We start from the raw sequence: 14,744 nt of genomic DNA, 5'->3' as shown, positions 1-14,744 counted from the left end.
CACAGAGATCCTCCTGGGACAGCATATGCTTGGGATGGCCTGTGAGTAGAGCCTCATAAAGGGAGAGGTCCTCAAAGATGGAGTTTCTTAGAGGTAAAGCACTGGGTATTCGCAGGCAAAAGAGGACTCTGCAGTCTCAGGAGAGGCAGGGAGGACTCAACTGTCAGGAAGAAGGGAGAACGGAGAGCCCTCTGGGTCACCATCTATCAAATACCAGGGGCAGGATGTATAGGCACAACTGGACACAACGAGCACCCTTGGAAATGCTCTGCAGTCCAGGTGCCCTGGACTGTGCAGTCATCTGCAGTCCCCCGGAGGGATTAGTGGTCGTGATACCCATTTGGTTGGGTCTGACTCCTACCCCTGGTCACAGGGGCAGTGAAATGTCACCCTTAGCCACTTTATTCCCCCTTCCCCCCCTCCATATCCTTCCCAGCTCTGGATCTCTCTGTTCTGGCCATTGGGTACTCAGTGGTGCCTCCAGCACTGAACCCCCTTGTCTACAGCATGAGGAACAAGGAGCTCAAGGAGGCACTGAGGAAACTTCCTCAATGGGTACAATGTCAGTGCCAAAAACTGTCCTGTCTGCAGTCACTTGTCATTCCCATGTACCTGGCATGAAGCATGTGCTCTCTTCATTTATTTCTTTATGAATGTTTACTCTTACCTTCCTGATAAAATAACAATAAATAATTATTTAAAATACAATACAGCACTACAGTAGGAAGAAAAGGCTGACTAGGGAAAATACGGGCCTGCTGCTAAATGGGTCAAGAACCCTGGTGAGAGAGGACACAGAAAAGGCCACCTTTGCCTCAGGCGTTAGTGCTAAGAGTGACCATCAGGAATCCTAGGCCATGGAGACCATGGAGAAATGGAGAAAGGAAGACTTTCCCTTGCTGGAGGAGGATCTGAGTAGCGCTCATTTCAGCAAACTGGACACCCACAAAACCATGGGCTCTGAGGGGACTCTCTTGCACTGTTCAGTGCCCACATCTGACAGAGCTCCATGAGCTGGAGAAATCGAGTCCCTCCAGTTACACTGCTTGTACCTCTGGCCCTTGGCAAGTGACCTTCACACATCAGAGACTCTCTGAGCACCACCTGATAGATGCAAAAAGGGGCTCACATTGGAATGCTGCATTTATGGCACTGCATCTCGCACTGCTTTCATGCCTCCTGATGGTTAGCTTGCTTCCCTTTACTACTCCTCTGTTTGTCACATTGCACCATTGCATGTGTCACAATCACATCTCAAAGTGCACAAGTGGCAATTTCTCCTCTGGTGTTATTCCTGTGTTTCACACCTCAGACAACTTCACCTGTGACCTGAATGGTCAAAGTGACAATGGGAATAGAAGAAGCTGAGGAAGGACCAATTGCCTAAATATGCCATCATATGTCATCATCATCAGGATCCGCAGTAGCTGGGGAGTCCCTGTTGCGGCGAGGATTTGCAGTGAGGATTTGGAGAACCTTCCCAGCAACTGGGAGGTCTTACGTGGTGCATCCACCCGTGAGGTCTCCAAAATCGCAGCAAGAGTGTCCATCTTTTATAGAGCCAAATCAGCAAATCATGATAACTTGCATTTTGTTTGTGAGTGATAACATCTGATGTGGCATACTTTCCCTATCATGTGGGATGGGGATCTGGTCAGAGCCCAGGCCTCGGATGGGAGGGTTCCCTTCAAGGTCAAAGACAGCCGCACGAGAGCTTAAAAAAGCTACAGTTTAATAAGCCTCCATGCAAGCTGGCATGAGCAATTCTACAGGCGGGTGTTGTGTACTGCAAAGGCAGTGACGTATTCATCTCTAAACCCCAACTCGGGCCTGTCGTTCAGGCCCTGGCACTTCAGTTCCTCACGTTCCACTCTGTCGTGACACACCAGGTTATATTCGTCCCCACATTGTGGGGCTGGCAAGAGATTTCCTTGGTAGTGGAAAGCAGCATGAAAAGAGGAAATAGGACCAAAGTACAGCTTGGGAAGCTCAGATTGGGCAATAGGATGAAGAAATATCACTTGAAGGGTAGAGCAGTGGTGCTACAGGACACCCAGAGCAAGTCTGTCACCACCCATGGCTTTGTGTTTCAAGAAACAGCCACTGAGGATGGAAAAGCCATCAAGGAAGGGAAGGAGAACCTGTTGTGAGAATTGGTGGGGAAGCAGATTGGGTGTCCATAGTCTGCAGGGACACAGGAGCAGGTCTAGGATGACCTGTGGTAGAGACGGTCAAGGGTGCTGCCAAGGCCCCAACAGAATGGGGGTCTTTATCCTCTTGACTATGGCTGTTGTGTCTGTCACCGAGGCCTACCCCGAATCATCAGGACTTCTTTGCCCCCTTTATCCTTCTGGGCACCCTGGGAGGTGTCGTGTGTTTGTCCTGCACTCAGCGTTGCACACCCTCACCCAAACACTGATGCCAGGGAGGACGTGGGCAACACATGGAGGAAAGGATCTCCCTTCCCAGGGTTTCTCTGCCTGTGCTCTGCCATTTTCCTTGATAAAACCCATCAAGCGTGTATTCAGCAACAGAGACACCTGAGTATTTCCTGTACCTAACTCTTACCAGTGATTATATTTTTTAGCTTTAATCAGTCCCTCGTGAATTGTTGTAGTTAATGGCCTCAGTGGGATCCATTAGTGCTCTACAAAACTTTAAGGTTTCCTTCTGACTTTGACTTCTTCAGTGATTTCTTCAATCTCCTTTCAATAGCTGCAATTCATGGACTCAGCTCCAAATACTGCATGGAGCTCATTAAAAAGCAAAAAGCCCTGATAAACCCGGACTCTCCCTGCTATTTTCTTCAAGTGTCCATGGCTAATTGGAGAGGTTTGGGGAGTGTAGCTGAAAGCTGAAGTCAACAATCATATACAAGTATTTCATCTTTTCAAAGTTTTCTATTATTATTCTAAAGAATAGGTGACAGCACACCATCCAATTCATAGCCATCCAGAGTGACTCCTAATGAAGGCAGCACATGTAGGAAAAGCCGTGTTCCAGAGATCAAGCACTGTACGCACAATCTTTCTCACCACCTCCCCAGCCCTACGATTTCTCTCATCAGCCTCTTGGGAATTTAAATCACTCGTGTTGAAAACCAGCCTTAGTCCACCTAAGTATGCACTCAATGTTATATCTCACCAGCCCCAATTCTCACCTTTTTTACTTAGACAACTGGCTGCCAACAGACACAGGGGGATCTTCTTTTAGTTACAAGGAAAGAAAAAAATAAAGCAGAGTATAGTTTCATGGAAAATAATGACACTCTTTGAATGTAGGCTAAGTCCATACAATCCGTACATATAGCAAGGGCTTGGCTAATGGGGCAGACTGCAGAAAGACAGAGCAAGCTTTAACCTCCATAAAGGGCAAACCAGCCGCTGCGTCTCTGAGTGAACAGAGTATCAGGAGGAGTCACAATGTGTCCAGATAGAGCCCTAAAGGGGATGTTAGAAATTGTCACTTTAAACAGGACATGTAGGAATGGGAAACTTAGGTAGATGCACAGAAGACAGGGGAGAGAATGGGCCAAGACCCCCAGCGTGAAGAGCTGGGCTCACAGCATCACTTATGAGCTGCCACAGACTTAATAAGCAACCCAAATAAGTCCTTCCTTTGGCAGCGACTTGGAAAGCCACATCTCTGGCAGAACTCCAGGGAGATGGGGTTTCTCTTCTTTAAGATGGTCCCCAGAATTCTGCAGAGATGAGGAAGAGCAGGAAGGGAGATTGCAGGGATATTCGCCAACTTCATCAGCTGCAGAGCAGGGAGCTGGTCATCTCACAAACTGCTGATGGAGTCAAATGAGGTGGGGACTGATGAGTGAGATGGGGACTGCTGGATGAACATGCACAGCCTGGACCTCAGTTCTTCTTCCCAGTGATCCTGCTGATACCACCAAGGCTCAAAGCTTCGGGGAGCTTCGGGAGGTGTCACACAGAAACTGTCACTGCAAATACCCCTGTCGATCCTGGCCTGTGGCAGCAGCTTCTCAGGTCTGCAGGCTGCTGCAGGAGTCCTGCCTGAGGGTCCCACATGGCTCAGAGGACAATGTGGCAGCCAGGACCCCTGGGGCTGGGGCTTCCCCGAGCCCCAGGGCTCCCGTGGGGCAGCTCCAACCCTTGTGTGGCTGCTGGGGGCAGAAGGAGAGAATCCAGGGCAGGTTTCCCTGGCACTGGCTGCCCCTCTTCTCCCCCAATGCCGGGGTGGGCAGTGCTGGCTGAGCCCAACACAGCAGCTCACACAGCCCCCCAGGCCCCCACACCAGCACCCCCAGCACCCGCAGCCCCGAGCTGGGCTCCCCTGCCTTCCCCATCCCCGCACAGCCCCCAGCACAGCCAGGAGCCCCGCGGGGCCTCACAGCCAATGGCTGCGCTGGGCATGAGGAGGTCACTGCTGCCGCAGCCCCTGATAGGCCAGCTGCAGGGAGAGGGCATGGCTGCTGCTTGGGAGGTCCCCGCTGCGGGCAGAGCTGATTGGGCAGCAGCAGGGCTGGCTCTGCCTGGTGACTGTGAGGTCACCGCTCCCGCAGCGCCTCATTGGGCAGCAGCCGGGCCCTGCGGGGCTCTGCGCTGCTGAGATCATCTCCGCGGAGCAGCTGCTGAGCCCGGGCTGGGCTCCTGGCGGGGAAGGGCTGGGGAGGCCATTGCTGCCCTGGAGGGCAGGGCCAGAGAGCTGGGCGGGACGGCGCTGTGACGTCATGTCTTTGTGAGTGCCTGATTGGCCAGCAGCAGGCAGGCAGGCGTGGGCGGTGGGTGGGGGGTCTCTGTGGTGAGAGGAGCTGAGAGGGCAGCAGTGGTTCCTGTGTGGGGAAGGGGTTTGAGGAAGCTGCTGTCTCTGAAGGCCACAGGCAGCAGCAGGGATGTGGTGGGTTTGCACCTGTGAGGTCACCTCCATGTGAGCAGCTGGGTTTGGGGTTTAGGCTTTAGGGTTGTGATCAGTGGCGCAGAGCCCAGTTGGAGACCTGCAACTATTGGTATCAGGAGTCAGTCAAAACCTGTTCAGTTTATTAATGAGTGACCTGAAGGGGCAGAGTGCACCCTCAGCAAGTTTGCGGAGGATAGAAAAGTGGGAGGAATGGCTGATAGCCCAGAGGTCTGTGCAGGCTTTAAGAGGGACCTGGGCAGCCTGGAGAGTTGGGGGTAGAGGAACCTCATGAAGTTCAACACGGGCAAGTGCAGGGTCTTGCAGCTAGGGAGGAATAACCCCATGCACTTGGACAGGCTGGGGATTTACTTGTTGGAGAGCAGCTCCGCAAATATTAGCCTGGGAATCATGGCCGGCAACAAATTGACCATGAGCCAACAGTGTGCCCTTGTGGCCACTGATACAGGTGGCTGAGGTCTGACGGTACTCAGAGTGCCCCCACAATATTGCAATGGCAAGAGATGTCTTTGGGTGGCCACTAGCTCCAGGCTGTGGTGTTTCACTGCGGGTGCAGGAATCGCCCTCCACTGCCCCTTCCCTGGGCCTCCTGGGTCCCCACTGCCTCTCTGGGGATTGCAGAGCCCTCCTTTCCCCATGCGCACCTGGGTTTAGTGCTCTACCTTCTGGTCCCTGCACTGTCAGTCATCCCTGTTTCGTTAAAGCTGCCCTCAGTGCCCACTCCCAGGCAAACCCTGTGCCTGGAGATCCCTGGGGGTTCTCTCATCAGCACAGTCACGTGTGGGGCAGCCTGGCACAGGCAATGCAGAGACCATTGCCTATCTGCAGTGGTCACTGAGAGATGAACCCTAGATTGAGGCTAACAGATCACCCTGGAATGCTGAGGTCATCTCCTGGATCTCATGGAGTTCACAAGCAGAAGAGCAGGCCCATTTGTGGTTGCACATCCTTGGGCATATTTTTTTTCCAGTTTCTAAAGAGAGGACAGATCCAGGATCATCATAGGGCAGATCCCCTTTTATTATGGAAATGTTACTCTGTAATCCAGCTATGGCTTAAGGGAGCCCAAGGACTGGTCCTGTGTGTTCTTCCAGGGTACGAGGAAAAACAAGCTTCTCTACCAGGTTATGAGAGTTCCTGGGCCATATCTGCAGAATAAAGCGTGGAAGGACAGTACGGAAGTGGGGACACCTCTAGAGAAAGTCCTGCTGCCCTCCTGGAATTTGTCTTCAGGAAAGATGAACTGCCATGGGAAGGCTGCCTCTAGACTTCCCTTCAGTTCACTCATGTTTAGTTTTGTATGTTGGAGCTTTGCATGGAACCATGGAAACCTGTGATGACACTTGGTTGCCATTTCTGTCATATTAGAGAGATTTGAGATCACACTCTAACCATAGCCACGAGAGCTGAGATCTCCTAAACAACACTGGACCCCTGGTCTCAGCCCACCTGCCCTTGTCCCACCATGACTCTGTACCCCAGAGGTCCCTTGGGGTCAGTGCTGGAAAAGACGCTGCAGAGGGAAACTCTCCTCCCTGCACTGGGCACATCCAAGGGAGCTCAAAGAAGCGGCTCAGAGAATCCCCCCTCTCTGCTAGTGAAGGGGGAAGCCTGGCTTCCTGCTTTATCATGGTCTGTGTTTAAGTGCTAAATGAGAGATTCCTGTGCAGACATGACAAAAACTAGGTATATTTATTTTAGTATTTATTAGTTTAAGATGGATGTAAAAGAGAGAATTAAAAAAGGAAATGGATAAAATACAGCCTTGATGCCAGATATCCTGGTGAGTGAATGAAACAGTTGTTATCATTGACCTTATACTCACTGGATGAGTTTCCTCAGTGCCTCCTTGAGCTCCTTGTTCCTCATGCTGTAGATGAGGGGATTCAGGGCTGGAGGCACCACTGAGTACAGAATGGACACAACCATGTCTAGAAGTGGAAAGGAGATGGAGGGGGGCTTCAGGTGGGCAAACAATACAGGAATGACAAACAAGGACACCACAGCCAGGTGTGGGAGGCACATGGAAAAGGCTTTGTGCTGACCCTGCTCTGACGGGATACTCAGCACTGCTCTGAAGATCTGCACATAGGACACCACAATGAATGTGAAACATCCAAAGACTAAACAGGCACTAACCCCAAGAAGCCCAACTTCCCTGAGGTAGGAATCTGAGCAGGAGAGCTTGAGGATCTGGGGGATCTCACAGAAGAACTGCTCCACCACATTGCCTTGGCAGAGTGGCAGGGAAAATGTGTTCCCCGTGTGCAGGAGAGCATTGAGGAAATCACTGGCCCAGGCAGCTGCTGCCATTTTGACACAAGCTCTGCTGTTCAAGAGGTTCCCATAGTGCAGGGGTCTGCAGATGGCAACGTAGCGGTCGTAGGCCATGAGTGTGAGGAGCGAAAACTCTGTTGAAAACAAGAAGTAGTAGAAAAATATCTGGGCAGCGCATTCCGAATAGGAAATGGCCCTGGTGTTCCACAGGGAATTGACCATGGCTTTGGGAACAGTTGTGGAGATGGAGCCCAGGTCGAGTAGGGAGAGGTTGAGGAGGAAGAAGTACATGGGGGTGTGGAGGCGGTGGTCGCAGGCTACGGCTGTGATGATGAGGCCGTTGGCCAGGAGGGCAGCCAGGTAGATGGCCAGGAAGAGCAAGAAGTGCAAGAGCTGCAGCTCCCGTGTGTCTGAGAATGGCAGGAGGAGGAACTCGTTTAGGGAGCTGCTGTTGGACATTTCACTCTGTCCAGGCTTTGTGGATTGTTCAAAATAGAAAAGATATTGAGCAGTTATCCCAGATGTTTAAACTTAAATATCTCCCATCTTGTTCCAGTTCTAATACACTGCCCGTATTACCTTTCTTCATGGAGATCTTTGTGCAGCTCCCTTCCTTGAGCCTCAGTGTGGGGTGGCTGAATGTGCTGTGAGGAGCAGGGGCATCTCCCCATGGGCTCCAGAGAAGTCTGTCCAGCTCTACAGTAGTGGGAAGGAGACAGGAGGGGTGATGAGCTCTGAGATTCACAGTTTTTCAGGTGAAATCCCCCTGGTTTGTAAAAGGGCTTTTCAGTATCTACAGCACCACTTCTAATGAACATGTATTGAGAGCACAATTTGGGGATTTTTGACATTTATTTTGACATGTATTTCCTTTGGAATGCCCCTCTCACCTCTGCAGAGTGTTCCTCAGAGGCAGAATTTTTCAGCGTTTCTACTGGGAATCGTGAGAAAATGGATTTATAGTCACGTTATGCAGAGTGAGGAGAGCTCCTCTGCCTATTAGCCTCGATTGCAGCTGTTGTGTGCCCAAACGTCATTGAGGTGCATGATGATCACCCCAATCAGTTGCCCTAGAAAGAACCCAGCCCCTCCTAGGAGCAGACAAGTCCACTTTCAAAACCTCCGATCTCCAACTTCTCTCCCTTTCTCAGGGCACATGAGGGAGGTCTCCAAGCTTTGCTTCTAGCCAAGAACATGCAGGGCTCTTTTCAGCTGCCCATATGAACTTTCCAAACCGTTTTTTCATACTCTCAGTCTCAGTAACAGATTCTTCAGAGATCTCCTGAACATCACAGAGATGGCAGGATGCAGCAATGTCCCTCCTGAGGGCACCTCCAAGTCTGTTAAGACATTACAGGCAAAAGGGTCAAATGAACTTGCATTGAAGATGGACTCTGCTTAATGGAGAGTTAGCTCAGTTCCTAAACCCCTGGGCTGCATTTTCTGGGGTTGCACAGGTTAGAGGGGACTGGAAGCGCCTCACTCCCATGCATATTGCTCTCTTCCACAGCTTGCAGGGTAGGTGTCTGACCTGCATCTGAAAACTCTGCAACCCCAGGGAGCCCAAGAGAAGAACAGGAGGGGAAACAAGGAGCAATCCTGTGATCCTTCTGCCAAGGGGAGAAAGGGAAGACAGGCAGAGGGGCGCTCAGGAACACCCTTACCTCACCTATGTGGGCATGCTACCTCACAGATGGTGACAGTGCAGGGCCTGCATCTGAAGCCCCTATATTGGGCAGCAGGAAATGTGCCCATAGCAGGAGGGATGCCCCTGTCTTTTACCAGGGATCTGGCTGCAGTGGAGTGGGCTGATACCCTGGACCCCAAGGCTGTCAGGGCAGAGAGGCTGCTGGGTGGCAGAGGAGACGTGGCAGGGCTTGCTCAGAGGAAGGTGTCTGCATTGGAAGGACTGAGCATGACTTCCCCAAATCCATCCTCCCATCATGGTGGGCACTTCCCTCCCCTGACCATCTCTGCTGCCCACAGCAGTCCCTGATGGCACCTTACTCTGTCAAAACAATTTCTGTCAGTCTGTGCTCACAGAGACATCACCTTTGTGTGCTCAGTTCTGCCCTACACAAGCCTCTGGGGACAGGGCACTGTCCAGGGGAATCGCTGTGCAGGCACTTTATGGAGCAAGTAGAATAAATTGCACAAAGGTGATGCTGATGATGTCTGCAGACTAAGGTGGGTTGAAGAGGCTCTATAAAGTTTCTCACAGATCTCTGAGAGGGAAGGCTTGAGTCCACTACTTTGGCAAACCAGAATACACTCCTCTTTTCTCCCTGCAGCATTTAGGGAGATAACTGAAAGTGCAGACAGGAAGAGGAAAGTTCCTGCCCTTGGAAGTAGCCCTTCTCTTGATCTTCCTCTTGAAAAGACTCTTGGGACGTCCTGTACATGAACAAGGTGAGCAGACTTGACCGAGGCAGCACAGTGTCAACAGGAAGATGATCCTGGCTGACGGGGAGCCAGCCCTGTCAGAGCTTCTCTGTGCAGCACTGACCCTTGCAGGCAGCAGAGTCACTGCCCAGGGTGCTCCCTCGGGTGCAGGGATGCTGCTCTGATTCAGAAACCTGGAGAGACCTATGTGCACACCCAGCACTTGACACCCCTGCAGCGATACCTGGAAGAAAGGAGCAGCATGCCCTGCCCTGTGAAGGTGCATCAGGGAATCCCTGAGCTGGATCAGCTCCTTCTCCTGCCATGCCCTGGATACTCCAGGAGAGACAAGTCCTATCAGTCATGGGGTGGGATGGGTTCAGAAGTTCCCTCCAGGAACCTCAGCAGCATTGCCCTGCAGCCAGACACTTACCACACAAGGGCTTGTGAAGATTTCTTCCTTCAGTGAGCTCTGCTCTGTCCTCCTGCTCCACACTGCCGTTCTCCTCTCGCTGCCTTCTCTCCTCCCCTGTCCGCAGCAGCAGGCAGTGCCCGCAGCCCTGCTGCTCTTGGCACAGGAGCTGCTCCTGCACTCGGCTGTCTCTGGGCAGTGCTGCCAGGCTGCCACGAGCTGCCTCCGTCCCAGGAGCCTGGCCCTGCTCAGGAGCAGAGGAACAGCTGAACTCACCAATTTCTCTGTCCCTTGTGTCCCCTCCTTCTGGGAAATGGGCATGAAGCAACCTAAAAGAATCACACTTGTTGTCCTTTCCTAATTAATGGGGAAAAAAGGATTCCAAAATTGCTGTCTGTTTCATCAGAGCATGACTATCTATGAAAGTTGGAAGTGTCCCACTCTGGAAGGCCCTAGTTATGAAGCCCCTAATAGGCAGGACACCCAGAAAGGGGCAAGAAGGGGGCACTACACGAGCACCATTCAGTATAATGTAGAGACGCTGGTGGATCGTTACAGTGCAAAAAGTTCATACAATTCAGTGCAGACTTTTAATTCAGTGACATAGAAATAGGCTGCAGGGCCAAGACAGATGTCTGGCTTGTCCAGCATAACTAGATGTCTCCTCTAGGAGGCACAGCCTGGGATCTATAACAACCATGTCCAATCCCTCCTGCAGCTGAGCGTGCTTCATAAGTGGGAGAGGCACCTCACACCAAGGGGTCTGCACTGGTCTCTGCTCTCCTAAAAGCTTCTCGCTTTGTTCCCACACAACCTCTTTGCACCCTGGAAAACATGATGGGGCTAATGATGATCCCAGGATTGGTGGATCACAGTTGGCTCAAGCCCAAGGACATCTTCAGGGGCACCTTCTCCTGCCTGGACATGGGCTCACCTCTGTCCCAGGCCCCAAGGTGCTACAAATCAGCTCCAGCAACAAAACCCTCTGCTGTCGTTCCCTCACAGCCCAGCTCTGTTTCTCCCTGGTCTTGGGCACTGCAGCCTTGACTCTCTTAGTGGGAACCTCCTCTCACCATTGCATTGACCCATGCTCTCCATGCCAGCATGGCTCTGCTCTCAAGTGGGGCCATTGCACACAGTGTCTTTGGCTCTTGGTAACAGGTTTCACCAGGACCAATCTGTCTTCTGTGCCACATCCTGATATTTTGCAGCCCAAATATATGCAAATGCCTGTAGCCTGGCATGGAGACAGAAGCACAAGCTGTCACAGGACCTCAACATCATTGCAATAACTGAGATGCATAATCACCACTCACACAACTGGAGGCCTGCGCTGCTGGGGTAAAAGCTCTTCGGGGGAGGCTGTGAGGGAAGAGGAGGAGGGGGCAGGTCCTTTGTGTGGAGGGGCAGCTCAGATGTACAAAGTGCTTCCACGGCATGGACAAGGTTTGGGTATGTGCTTGTGGGTGAGCATCAGATGAAGGGTGACATCATGCTGGGAGCTACAGACTGTGCAGTCAGGCTAATGGCATGAATGACATCTTTAAGCAACATGACAAAGTCTGTGGATCATAGGCCCTGGTTCTTACTGCCAGAATAGGTTGGAAGTCTCTTGAATCCCCCTAACATTCCCTGGAAAGGCAAAGACCAGGAAGTAAACAGGCCATGAGGTTTCTGGAGTGTGGACACCAGATGCAACAGAGAAGTCTCAGTGAAGGTGGAAGATATGCAACAGTTTGGGTAGCAACAGGATACAAAATACTACTACTGTTAATAAAAATGAAGTGAAAAAATATTAAAAATATAATACAAATATTAAAAATAATGAAGAAAAAATGTTCAGCATTGGTATGGGATGCTGAGGGAGTCATTTTTTAGAGAGCAATGACAATTCCCCATGCTGAAAAATATCCGTGAAATTATTTTCCTCAGCCTCCTTGAGCGCCTTGTTCCTCGTGCCGTAGATGAGGGGGGTTCAGTGCTGCAGGCACCACTGTGTACAGAACAGCCACTGCCAGATCCAGAGCAGGAGAGGGGACATAGGGGACCTCAGGTAGGCAAACATGACAGTGCTAAAGAGAAAGGCAGACAGCGGGCAGGTGCGGGAGGCACATGGAAAAGGCTTTGTGCTGGCCCTGCTTTCAGCACAACAGCAAAGATCTGTGAAAATGAAACAATCAAATATTAAACTGGCACTGATAATAAGATGCCTAACATGGCTGAGGTAGGAGTGTGAGCAGGAGAGCTTGAGGGTCTGAAGGATTTCACACAAGAACTGTCCACAGAGTTGTTTCTACAGAAAGAAAACAGGAAAGCATTAGCAGTGGGGACAGGAACAGGTACAGTAGGGCACCTGTAGGAAACCATGTCCCACTGCAGTGCTTGCTGGGCAAGTGCCCCAGGTTATGCTGGGTTTCCTACCTCTATGCTAATAAATGAACTCCCACACTGACTGTAGGGAAAATCCATCCTGCCTGCACACAGCGTGCTGCAGAAATAGGAGACACATCACAGTGAGCTCTGTGCTCTGGTCTCTGAACTCTCACACCCTTCTAGCTCTCCTACCCTGAATTTCTGCTCACTCCCCCAGATGATATGAACAGGGACTGGGCTAATGAGGGCCTGAGGGTGGATGGACCGCTGGCTGCCCAGGCCTAGGGACTTCTGCAGTAGCACCTTTGCTTTCCAAGAGATTGCTTCAAGAAATCTGCCATCCTGCCCTGTCCCACAGGCTAGGCAGCTGTGATAGTCACAAGTGGCCCCTGTGCCCACCTGCAACCCCTGCACACGCACACCCGTGGTCCCTACGGCACTGGCATGGCCCTTGGGTGCCTAGGATCCCTTCGTTATCTCCTTAACCCTGCTTCGTGGACTCAGGGGGCCAGCAAAGGGGCTGCTGGTGCTGTCCATGGGCCAGAGTGGGCAAAGGCCCTTCTGGAGCTTCCTCACAACCTGCTGGTCTCACCATGGGCTTTGGAGTCTTCAGTCAGTTCCTTTGGGGTGGCCTTTGCTCTGGCACAGTGATGCACAGCAGCAGCATCCCTGCACATCTGGGCATGCACTGATGCAAGAAGGAGAAAAATGTCCTAAGGATTCATGGTTTAATTCTGCATTTCAGATACCCTAAATCATATTGCTTACATGTACCCTCATACCGGTTTATTACAATATTAAATTGGAGAGGACAAATAGCATGGGTCTTTCCCGCTCTCTCCCCCTTTTTTTTCTCTTCTTTTTCAGTTTATTTTTTCAGTAGGAGTTGGAGAAGGACCTGGAGCTGAGCCCACAGCAGGGCACCAAGACTGCAGGTTGTCACATATCCTTTGGATGGAGGCTCTTCCCATCTGCTGGCCTGATGCTCATCAACCAGGTGGCCAAGATGATGATGAGATCCTTAAACTGGGAGTGACTCAGGGGAGAAGACTCCAGCAAGAGTGAGGAATTGATGGCCTGGGTTGGCAGGGAAAGGTGCAAGTGATGTGGACAAAGGAAACCCTGGAGAGAGCAGTGGGATGCAGGGAGCTCTGCATAGGAACGGACAGATAGCCTGTCAGGATTGTAGGGATGAGGATTAGTGGGCAGAGCAACAGAGGTGGCCTTGTGTAGATCTCTGCTATGGATCTCTACAAAGGCATCATGATGGGATCCCCATGGTTTTCACCAAGACATTGTGATGATGTCTTTCTCCATGGTCTCCACCAAGGAATCATGATGGGACCTCCATAGTCCCCACAAAGGCATCATGATGGAGTCTGCCATGGTGTACAGCAGGGCATGATGATAGGGTCCCCATGGAAACCACCAGGGCTTTGTGATGGCAGTGGTAGCCTGCCCATAAGGCCATTGTGAGGGGGTGGTCCCCACGGTGACCATGTTCTTGTTGGGGGCTAAGGCCCCAGGTTCCCCACTCTGAGGAGAGCAGCTCCAAGCAGCTCTGAAGGGTGGAGGACCTCAGGAAAGGCAGCCCTTAAGTAAGCATCTGTCAAGAAGAAGAATGCTCCATACAAACAGTTGGTAAAATTAGGAAACATCTCTGGAGCCCAGCTTGACTAAACAGGGAACTGGCATGTGGCCTTCAAGTCAGTAAGGCAGCATGTGGTAAGGGGAAGAAGGGAGGGACTGCAAAGGAGGAAGTCAGAAATATTGTCCGGTAAAGTAAGGATGGTTTGGGGAAAGCCAAATCTCCCTGCTCCCGCTTCAGTGAGAGTAAAAGAATGAAGAAGGAAAATGTGGGCTCATGGCTGAATGGGACTGGGATTCTAGCAAGTGCAGCCCTGCTTGGCTTCAGTCAACCTTCACCAACAAGGTGAAGCCTGAGAAATGTCTGAAAGGGGCAACTGGAGAGGTCACTTCTCTCTCCCTGCCCTGGAAAGTGTGTGCCCTGGGCAGACCTGTGGGATTGCCTGGGGTTGGGGCTTGGTTTGGGGTTTTGGTGTTTGGCAAGACAGGATCAAAGTCCTGTGGGATGAAAGAGCACAACGTTTGAGCACAGGGTGAGATGAGGGTGAACCTCAGCTCCATGATAGCTGCTGTGGGCTGCTCTTTGGGTAGAAGTGGGATGGAGGACAGTCTGTGGCAGAAGACAGTCTTCCTCCTGGAGGCACCAAAGCAGGCTCGCTGTTCTTCACTTCCTCAGCAGAGTTTCATGCACTGTGCTACTTAAGAGAGAGATGATAGTCCAGAAAAGAGCAAAGGTGCCCTTAGCACAGATCCTCCTGAGAACTTTATCTAGGGCTCTGCTTCCTGCATTACTTCATTGCCATGTTCAGTGTTGTGCACCAACATG

General features: G+C 51.5%; 1 protein-coding gene across 1 annotated transcript; it reads right to left on the bottom strand.

Annotated features, from left to right (window-relative positions):
• Nucleotides 1-6,708: 6,708 nt before the first annotated feature.
• On the bottom strand, nucleotides 6,709-7,623 carry LOC148592753 (olfactory receptor 14J1-like). Its single transcript, XM_088533915.1, has one exon. The coding sequence runs from the start codon at nucleotides 7,621-7,623 to the stop codon at nucleotides 6,709-6,711; it is 915 nt and encodes a 304-aa protein (XP_088390041.1).
• Nucleotides 7,624-14,744: the final 7,121 nt, after the last annotated feature.

Source organism: Tinamus guttatus, unplaced genomic scaffold (genome assembly GCF_059628265.1).
Source record: "Tinamus guttatus ecotype Peru unplaced genomic scaffold, ASM5962826v1 Tinamus_guttatus_pri_ptg000526l, whole genome shotgun sequence".
NCBI classification, from domain to species: domain Eukaryota; kingdom Metazoa; phylum Chordata; class Aves; order Tinamiformes; family Tinamidae; genus Tinamus; species Tinamus guttatus.
The sequence above is the reverse complement of the archived record's forward strand: the minus strand, read 5'-3'. Positions and strand labels throughout refer to the sequence as shown.